At 32.4% G+C, this 11,501-nt stretch overlaps 1 protein-coding gene across 1 annotated transcript; it reads left to right on the top strand.

Moving 5' to 3' along the window:
* The first annotated feature begins 5,539 nt into the window (after positions 1-5,539).
* On the top strand, positions 5,540-7,390 carry LOC142331975 (uncharacterized). Its single transcript, XM_075378025.1, has one exon. The coding sequence runs from the start codon at positions 5,540-5,542 to the stop codon at positions 7,388-7,390; it is 1,851 nt and encodes a 616-aa protein (XP_075234140.1).
* Positions 7,391-11,501: the final 4,111 nt, after the last annotated feature.

Genomic DNA, 11,501 nt, shown 5'->3' on the forward strand with positions numbered 1-11,501 from the left:
CGACGTCACATATCCTCGGTTATCCCGTTGCAGGCCTCAATGATCAGTACTCGCAGTTCCATCAATGTACGAGGATGTTTAGGGAAAATATTTTCCTTTAGAAATTCCGAAAGAAAATAATCTCACGAATTCAAATCAGGAATGTTCGAATGCAAGTTCTGTACTTACAAAAAAAAAGATTAGGAAATCGGTTTGAAATGACATTTGCGTTTCATACAGAAAATCTAAAACAAAATTAACTTTGTGCCAGTCTGGCTCCATAGTACCAGACTGCACACCTGTAACCAGACTGCATGTAACCATCAACAAAATGAAAACAATAACGAATAATCACATGTTTTACCAGATCTGATGTTGACACTTCTTGAGTTACTTGTACGCCTATTAAATTTCATATACACATTTTTTTGAAATGAAAAGTACACAAAATCTTATTTCATTAATAACTTTTGATTTTTTTTTCATATTATAATTTTTTTTTTTATTGTTATTATTGAAATATTATTTATTGTATTTTTTTACAATCAGAGGTTAATAATTATCAATAAATCAATATATTTAAATTGAAAAATGAAGTCGGATTTGAACCGATAAGCCTTCCTCTTAAAAGATCCAAATATTTCATGAATTAAAATTTCATTTGGCTATAACTCTAGAACTAATGAAAATAAGTACCACTTATGTATGATACATCGTTGCAAAAGCTCTCAATGAAGGCTTATTACTGCAGTTAAGAAAAAGTTTAATATCTAATTTCTTTTTGGATTTTGGCTTTTTTGGACACTTTTCGTTAAGTCAGTGCACAAATAGATGTTACAACAGTCCTAAATACAAAATTCCAACATATTATGACTAATTGTTTTTGAGTTATGCGAGATACATACATACGTACATACAGACGTCAGGCCGAAACTAGTCAAAATGGATTCAGGGATGGTCAAAATATATATTTCTGTTGAAATCAGAAAACCGGCATTTTTCGCGATCACAATACACCCTTTACCTCGGTACACTAAGTAAATATAATGAGCTGAACTTCATCAAAGCACAATAAAACAATCACGGTATTTTATATTCATTTTTAATCAATAAATATTTTATTTAATTTTAAATGCTCTCACAAATGAGATACTAAATTTAAATAATTTATTTCAAAATTACTAAATTTTAAAATAATATTAGCCACCTCTATATTACATTTATATTTTTATTCAACGGGTGAAAAATTATAACATCTTTACCAGAATTTCTTTTATAAATAGATGTAATCTAATTTATATGACTAGTTTATTTACAGAAGTAATTTACTGTATGTTTTATTACGATATGCTATACTTCTTTGACAGGAAGACTGAATATAATATAATAGAAAGAGAGAGAAGGATGTTAAAGAAATGGAGTAAAGAAAAAAGAGAATAATATTATAAAAAAAAGAAGACAAATGTGTCGTAGACGTAACTACTTGAAAACTATAATAGGTAACGTACACCTGCAGTCTGTAAGCTATGTGAAATGAAATTGCTTTTCCTATCTAAGAAACTACAGAAGAAAGCTGTAGGATTCCTAGCGTTCCAGAATGTTTTAACAGAATAACAACACTCTTACATAACGAAATGCGTGCTTTAACTCTAAACACTTTGTATGAGTATAATGTGGTATAATGTCTACATGCGGTTTACTTTTACTATCTTATACGTATCTGACGGCAAATTCTAGTAGACTTTTATCTTTGACAGTATTAAAACTTAAACAATACAAAATAATTATTAATCTAATAAAAATTTGTTAATTAAAATTAAAAGTAAGTTATAATACTGATTACATTCATAGTATAACAATTGATGATTTACAAACAAATAAAAACTTAGATATTTGTTTGTTATCTCTATGTTATGTTATTTTCTCTTGATTTCTTCATATTGTTTTATCTTAATAGTTCAACGCATTACAATTCCCAACTCAATTTTGTTTTTAATAACATTATAAACAAAATAGTCAGAAACTTTCACAACAATCTAATTTTCGTACAAGTGCGAATGTGTAAATTCCCCTTGAATACATATCCGATTGACCACCGTCGTTTTTTTCTCAATATTAAACTTCCTCGATGTTAAACTGATAATCATTACGAATAGAAACCGTACATCTCTTTTCCAATTGTCAATTTAAATTTCAATTTTGTAGTATTACGCAATACATATTCAAAACAAACGATCCAAAATATAATTTCATATTTACACTTCCTATCCACAGATAATATCGCGCCCACCCCCACCTACCGGAAGACAACTGCCGTTTTCACCGTTCCTGGAAAATTCACTAAATTTATAGTTCACCTAAATCGGATGCCTAAAATGTCAATAAAAAATGTGATATGGACACCGTATGACTTCCTTGTATGCCTATTAAATTACATATACACATTTTTAAAAAAAATTAAATTTACATAAAATTTTATTTCATTAATAATCTCTGATTTTTTTTTGAGTTATTATTTATTGTAATTTTTTTTTTAAATCAGAGATTAATAATTACTAATAAATCAGTATATTTAAATTTAAAAAAAAGGAATTGAAGTCGGATTCGAACCTATGTGCCTTCCCCTTAAAAGAACGAAATATTTCATTAATTAAAATTTTATTTGGCTGTAACTCTGGAACCAAATAAATTACTTTCAACATTCTTGGCAACTTTTTTTTCACAAGGATTAAAATATTATCTAGTTTAACATAATTTGATCAAAGTAATAGAAATACAATTCTTTTCGATAAACTTTTACGTTAAGTAGTGTTTTACTTAGCTATTAATGATTAAATAATATAAATGACTGCCATTTAGGAATTTTTAACGGTAAACCTTATCAAACTTGTTTTTTTTGTTATTTTGTAGATATGTAGATGTATATTTTGTATTTTTAGAAGCATATTTAGGCATATGAAATAGTTGTTTTTTATTGGAGGGACAGGTAGATGGGAAAAATTGTGCAGGCAGGCAACGTTTGGAATATGTAAAACAAATTGCTAGGGATGTAGGATGTAGGGAGTATACCGAAATGAAACGATTGGCACTAGATAGGGAATCTTGGAGAGCTGCATAAAACCAGTCAAATGACTGAAGAAAAAAAAACAAATTTCATTAATATATTTCAGTCTGTTCTTAAGGTAAGCATTTTTATTGAAAAAAAGAAAATAAAAACAAATTGGGGAACAAGATATTTGCCCACATATTTTTCTTATTTATTTATTTGATATTCTAGATTAGTTCTTTAAATTTGGTAAGCATATTCACGAACGTAGGATATTTGGCTAGTTGAATAAAAAAAAAACCATAAAGACTCAAATTTTCAGTTCACAGACATTTTAGTTATTTAAATATAGTTTATATTTTTTTTTTTCAATATTATAATTAAAATGAGATAACATTATTTCAGTTTAGTATCGTGACCCAATTATTATATTATAAGAGGTTTTCTGTTACAGGACCTCTATAGCCGTAAGCTAATTGTTATAAACCTTTACAGTTAGCTATTTAATATTAACCTAATTACGTATAACTGACTGACTGACCGACCGAGTGGAAAATGTAACACGATCGGCTATTATTCTCCATGTTTCACCCTTTCTCCATTTAATATACTCTCGGTCATCCGTTGCTTATTAGAGTAAACAATTATAATATTATATAAATTATCGTTTACCGTTTTCAGAATAGATATAATTAATTTGACAATTTTAGCTTGCATTTAATTATGGTTTTACATACAAAATAATCGTAAAGGAATAATATTAATTATAAAATTAAAAGTAATTATGAAAATACTAAAAATTTATTTATTAATAAATTATTTATATATGCATAAAATCGTAACTAAGTTCGTAATTTATTGTAAACCATTATAGTTTTTAAAAATTTTATTTATTTTATTATGAATTAGTTCACCACAGAAGTTTACAAAGAAGCTTGTATGTGTAAATCTAAAGATGAAAATTTGTAGCGTATGAAAAATAGATTTGCTTGGGGATTCGAACCCGGAATCTCCAGATGAAAGGCTGAGACGCTACCACTCCACCATTGAGCGGTAGCTAAATTATGTGTAAAATTATTGTGACATAATTATTAGTTCCTACTTTTAGTGGAAGCTTATGCCTCACACTCACGGTTACACTAGAATGTAGAGATCACAATTTTGTTATTAAAATAATAATTATATTGTAAAACATTTAATTAAACTTTCTTAATCATTAATGATTATAAGGAAAGTCAATAGCGAGCGACCAAATTTTAAGGACTGTGTTTTTACAAATTTCAAAATTTGATCCTCTTGGATTAAAAATCACAAAAAAAAAGTTATAGGTATTTCGGAAGTTGTATGTACTTACCTGCATAAGTAAATCGTTGGAAATGTATTGATTAGGTTAATAATCAATAATCAATACCGGTCTTCGTAGCGCGAGTGGTAGCGTCTCGGCCTTTCATCCGGAAGTCCCGGGTTCGAATTCCGGTCAGGCATGACATTTTCACACACGTTACAAATCATTCATCTCATCTTCTGAAGCGATACGTAACGGTAGACCGCAGAGTTTAAACCAAAAATATAAAAAAATGTTCAGTACATGCCTACATGCGTATCTTACCATTAAAAAAAAAATTAACAAATTACCCCTTTCCAGAAAAAGGAAAAAATTATCTTTTTATTTATTGCATATTTTTTAATCTATTTTTTTTTTGTCTTACTACACATAGCAGTAGTGTAAACGGCCCAAAAATAATACGTTGGGCCAATATTGTTGGTAGAGTAGGTGATCTAGATTTAAAAATATCGATTTTTGGAATTTTTCAACATAGTTTATCTAAACTTTTAATAATAATGTTACATTAAAATTACATTATAAACTCCCACTACAAAAAAATAATCTTAGAAACTTTTTATTGTTTGTTAATTTTTCACTGTAATTTATTTTATTTTTTCTATTTGACATAGTAACGTAGACAGAATAAAAGATTTTCCTAGGAGGTGATTTTGGGGATTAGAAAGAAGAAAAAAGTAAAAGTTATCGATTTTTTGAATTTTTTAAACTTTTTCCACGTATCTTATTTTTCCACTTTATAAGAAAAAATAACCATTGGCAGGAAGTGTAACATCTTTGTGTCAGTTTTTTTATTTTAAAATTAATGGTGCCCATTTTTGACGTGACCTATATAATGTATTATTATCAGATTAAACTATTATTTATTTAAAATACTTATTAGGATCCGATAGCCGACAAACTGGTCGATTTTGTGTAGAATGTACCATTTTAAGTCTCGCGTAGTATTAAAATCGAACCCACTATATTCCTTTTGTAATGGTGAAAAGTCCTATCCGTTACGTGCGTGAATTTATCGATTATTTTGTTCAATTACCAGAGTTAACCAAATTATACTCGAAAATTTACAGTATAATCGATAAAAAAAGAATTAATCTTTATTTTCTTCTTTTCAGGGGCTCCCGATGGTGGCAGGAGAGTGTCTTCTGGAAACAAGATGACCATCCAAGAGGATGATCGCCGTGCTGGTGCTCTTCTGGTGTGTGGCCGTGAGCCCAGCCCCGGACTGGACGGACTGCCCCGCATCATGTCGTTGCAAGTGGACATCAGGTAAAAAGTCAGCGTTATGTCGAGACGCCGGCTTTACAACGGTACCGGACACCCTCGATTCGGACATGCAAGTATTAGATTTAACAGGAAACGCGATACCATATCTGACCAAAGATGCTTTCAAAAGTGTCGGACTATTAAATTTACAAAGAATATTTTTAAAAGGTACGGGTGTGCGTGAATTACATAGAGACGCTTTTAAAGATCTTAAAATTTTAGTCGAAGTGGACTTATCCGATAACCTTATAGGTACTATTCATCAAGACACTTTTACCGGTAACGATAGATTAAGGGTATTATATTTAAATGGCAACCCGATCACCGAACTGAGGGCGGCTCAATTTCCTCCGTTGCCGCATCTTCGAACGTTGGAATTCCAACACTGTCAACTGCGTCTTGTACATCGCGATGCGTTTATTCATGTGACCGCATTAGAGACATTAAGTCTGAACGGAAACCGTTTACAACAGATATCAGAAACGGTATTTTTACCGGTTTCAAAACTAAAAACTTTGTCGTTAGACGGTAACCCTTGGAAATGTGACTGCGAATTAAGAAGGTTTCGTAATTGGCTATTAGAATCAAATCTCTATTCGCATTCTTTAACTTGTACCGAACCGGCTATCGTGTCTTCTAAACACTGGGAAGAAGTAAAACCTCTTGAATTTGCTTGTCCTCCTATCGTGTCGATTCAAGAAACTATGGTTCAAGAAGAACCGGGTGGTAATGTTACGTTTCGTTGTCGGGTATGGGGTGATCCCAGTCCGATTGTAGTTTGGCTTTTTAACGGCCACATTTTGGGTAATTCGACTCAAATAAGTCAAGACCAAGTGCTCTTAATTGAGGATGAGGACGGGGATGTATCTAATGAAAAGTGGACCACGTTGACCATGTTCAACGTTACCGATGTCGATGCCGGTGAATATACCTGTTTAGCTACAAATCTTCGCGGTTCATCGTCGGCAAACGTATCGTTAATTTTACCGGAGGTAGTAACGGCGACAACATTAAGCAAAAGAGAACCGTGGATGAAATATGCCGTTTGGACGGGTGCAGGAATATCAACGGTTTTAGTCACCGGTATATTTTTATTATGTTGTGCGTGCAGAGTAAGACGTAACCGATCAAAAAGACACAGAAGAAAAGCGAAAATGAAAGGAAGCGGAAGTTTTTCAGATCAAGATAAACGTCTTCTCGATGTAAGTATTACAACAACTACCGATCGGCCTTCAGGAAGTTGTGAAGGTCTTTCATCGCAACCGGATATGGAATTATTAGAACAATCCATGCAATCGATTCCTTTAGAAGTATGCGAACAGCCGGTTCATATAACGATAGAAAGTCACGGTCATCCGAATCAAGAACCGGTGGTTTTTCCTCCGCCACCAGAATTTTCAACCAGCGTATTACCGCCAGGAGCTTTCGGTAATATTTTCATATCGGTATCGGTCAGTCAAGAAGAACCGCCTAGATATCCAGATCTTTTAGATCTTCCTCATCGTAAAAGTAAAAGTGTTAGTACAGGAACAGATACGCCATATTTTGCGACTTTACCTCGTCAAAGTAGATCGGGGTCGATGACCGCTAAGGACCAGGCTATACCGCCACCTCAATATGATAATATGGGACCTCGTGTCACTGCTGGCGGTAGTTCTACTCTTTCATTACCGGATACCGCTTCCCAAGAAGATATACCTCCTCCTCCACCGCCCCCGTTGTGCTCTCCATTAACCGTCGAATATGTATCTCTATGAAATATAATTATTATTATGTATCATAATATAATTAAAATTTGGAAAAAAACAATTTTTAACTTGTATTCCACGTGTTCACCATGTCAACAACAATTTTTTTGTAAATAATTAATGGCTGATCATCAGATATTATAATTATTATTAATATTCAGTTATACTTTTTTATAAAAAGAAATCAGACAAGATTTATGTAAAGGACAAGGTAAAAAAATATAGGATATTTTCAATATTGTTATTTTGCGCGTGGACGACCGTTTTCTTTTACACGTCCTCAGATTTTGGATTTAATATTTTACGAATAACGTAATGAAATTCTCAAAATTATTAAAGATGTAAAATTATTTATAATATTTTATCTTCGTAATACGATTAAAGTTAAATTCACACTGAATCTCGTTAAGGATCATTTTACAGGTGAATATGAAGTCTCAAGTGATTTGAATCTTGATTTAATATAAATCCAATCTTTCGCTCTATATTCTATGCATTACTAGAAAAATAATTTACCTAATTTTTCTCAGGTATGTGTAAAATTATGCTATATATTGACGAGTATAGTAGTATATACAAATATAAGTATATAAATCCTTTGATTTATGAAGGAATATTTTTAATAAATATTGCTTCATAGATCAAAATTTAGTAGTCCTGCTATTATATTAGATAAAAAGCTTTCTAATTAATAATAATAATAATATTTTGCTTCTATCTTAGTTTTGAGATCGTGTAAATATGTAGATAAATCTGTCTACCTGGTCGAATGCAAATTTTTTAAAACTATTTGTTTTATTCTTTAACGGTTGATGTATAAGTTAGTATGAAACTCAACGGAAAGGAAAGAAGGAATTTATATCAATTGTTTAATATTCAATTAACTCGTATTTTAGTAATACCATTAAAGTATACATTTAAAATAAAATTTTGACCTGAAGGTTTAGTTTTAATCTGTTTTGTTTAATTTATAAACCTCAGAGTAAAGCTGCGTAAAATATTTTAATTAAGTTAAAAAAGCCGTAAGAATTAAATTTTTATTAAATTCATTCAAAACATAAGTCTATAATTACATAATTAGTTAAAACGTTTTAGGAATTAACAGCAACTTTTTATAATTACAGTAAATAGTAATCTTTCCTTTTTTTTTTTACTAAATGTTTTCAAAGTGTACGATCGCGTGGATTTTGGATTTGTACTTGAATATGTTTTCAAAAAAAAAAAACATTACACTTCGTTTAAAATTTTACAATAATTTACGATATTTTATTGGTCAAAGTTTCTTATTTATGTTTAAATCGGTCTAAATCTAAAATTAGCTACAAAGTAATATAATCGCCGCCAGTAGAATTAGAATAAAAAAATCGGTTGGAGATGTGTCAGGGCATACGGTCGTTGGTTTAACGTAAAACGTCACAGACCTTGGATAAAGTTCCTCCGAGCTACAGACAGACCAAATTATGTGTTTAGTTAAATGGGAGAGCCACCATCGTATTTTTTTTTTGAACAAAAAGGAAGGTATGGAAAATTTTAGTTCCTTCATTTGGCCAACAGTACAGATAAATTGGTCTGTATGTCAGCGAGTCACTTTTAGTGTATCGGATTGAAATAAAAACGAGACATTGACTGCGTACTAAATTTAATTTTAACATAAAACAGACACTTAATAGTATATGATATTTATTTCGACTAATTAGTAAACCAATTGGTTTATTGGTTTACGTGGTTTTAAAGCAAACCAACTGGTTTGCTTGGTATTTCTCCTGGTACCACCCCATTCGGTCGCTCTAAAGCATAAGACCGAATGTCTGTGCCACAAACGACTACTAATCCTCGAACATTTTAGCGACCAGTATCCTAACATAGCTTCTAGAACTTACCTAACAGCGTGAGCGGAATAAGTGTGATGCCATACACCATCGGTTTACATATCCCAACCGCTCACTTGTCATACATTTGCTAAAATGGGTAGGCGCAGCCCGTCAACTACTAAAAATATATATGACATCCACAATAAAATTTATTTCATGTAGGCAGCAATTCGCTGCCACGTCTAAGTCGCTGAATGCCAACAAGTAACTGTCCACCATGTTATACCGCTTGGAGCCACAATAATTGGCTGGTGGTCAGCCAATTAGCTTCCCACGCAATGCGGTAAGAGTTTTTCTCTTAAGCAAACTACGGATGCCGGTTGAACAAAGCAACCGCACCTAGGAACTCCCACACGGCCCGACAATGCGGCTCTCGCCTCATAGATTGATCGCCACTTATTTCGACTAATATTCGACAATTTTGATCAACATTGGTCTGTGATATGAGAAATATGTGAATAAGGCGTAATAAGCAGCGGTAGAGGTACTCGCGCTGTCGGAGTCATTCATTGAGCGCGCCTTGCCAGTTTTGCGACGCTCCTGAAGTAGTCTCGCTTGCTCGGCACCGGTCTTTCGGGTACCTATGCGTGGCTCATAACCTCCCCTTTCCAACGGTACGCGTAATTTATATTAACGGCTGTGTTTTCCGGGAGCTGAGAATGACATATTGATTTTTTATATATTTTTACATGTTTAATTTTTTATACATAAATTTTGTCCAAAATACACTTATTATTACTTCGATCTATCTCGAAAAATACAAACAACGAATCACTGCGCTATGACGTCTAAGTCGTGAGCTACACTGAATGGAAATGAGCGAGAGCGTCAGTTTTGGCAGATCTCCCCTGTGCTTCCTCCCCGCCAACACACTTACTGGTGACGGAACTCAAAGTCGTATCAACGAGCTGAACATATAAGTTATAAAATGACACCGCATTTACATCTCTTAGACTAATAATTACGGGGTTATTAAGAAAGGACGATATAAAACTTTTCGTTACGCTACAGATTTATGTTCTGGTATCCGTATTTTTCGGTGTGTTTTTAATGATGATTCACGTCAAAAATTATAGAGAAACTAGTCCGGAATCATCTTCTAGAATACAATCGTTATTCATTACATATTATTGAAATTTACAATTTTCATAAAACATTTTGAAAACATTGTGAAAGAGATAGGTATCATTTGATTTTCAATGAAAAGTCTAATACCAATTTATACGACTGTTAAACCTTTAGGTTCATATAGATTCATACAAATTTTTCCCCCTTTTTCAACCTCAAATTGGATTTTCGAAAAAAAGGACAAAACTTTTTTCTTTTTTTTTTTTTTTTTTTTTTAATGAGATAAAATACTAATTTTCACAATTTTAATACCTTTAGTTCCTAAGATAGGTTTTTTTTTTATAATTTGCACCTCCTTATATACTACGGAGTTTTCTGAATTCCTTCCATTTCTTTCTAATTTCCTTCCATTTGTTTAAAAATGAAAATTAGATGAAAGGGAAAGTTATAATTCTGTACATTTAATTAGATGAGAACTGAAATATTGAAAAGTTTTAATCTCAGGTCCTATACATAAGTTATTTAAAATTTAAATTATTTAATGGTGTAAAAGACTAATTAAAACTTACATGAAAAGCATATTTATATCTGTAAATATCAAAATAAAGAATCAGATTCAGTAGAATTGAAGAAGAATAATTAACTAATTCCAAACGAAAATAAATTATTAAAATTTATTTTTATCTCGAGTTTATGTGTTGTATTATCTAACTTCTTTAATATGTAATTAGATTTTTTTTAAATCTAGGATTTTTTTAACTGTATTATTTGATATATATATAGTGGTTTCTGTGAGTATGTTACTTTTCCATTTTTTTTTGTCCAGCCTTCCAGGACTGGAAGCATCACGCGGTCCTGAGAGGTGCCTCGCCACTAACACTCAGAAACCCCCTCCAGCAGGCTCGGCTATGCCGTCCACGCCAGATCAACCCAAGCGGCCGGGACTCGGTCTTCTACGCCTCGCCACAAGTAAGGGAACCCCAAAAGTGCCCCCCCCCCCACCCGGACTATGATCTGCCATGACCGTGCCTTTAACGGGGACCCCCCGGGGGATCCCCATTGGGGCTGTGGTCTTTACGCCTTGTCTCAACTGGTCGAAAGGGACTATCATCGGGACACGGTCTTAATTCTCTCCTCTTAAACAGATCGCCTAAGCCACATGCTCCAATCCCGAAACCCGA

The sequence above is a fragment of the Lycorma delicatula genome, chromosome 11 (assembly GCF_047948215.1).
Source record: "Lycorma delicatula isolate Av1 chromosome 11, ASM4794821v1, whole genome shotgun sequence".
Lineage (NCBI taxonomy): Eukaryota > Metazoa > Arthropoda > Insecta > Hemiptera > Fulgoridae > Lycorma > Lycorma delicatula.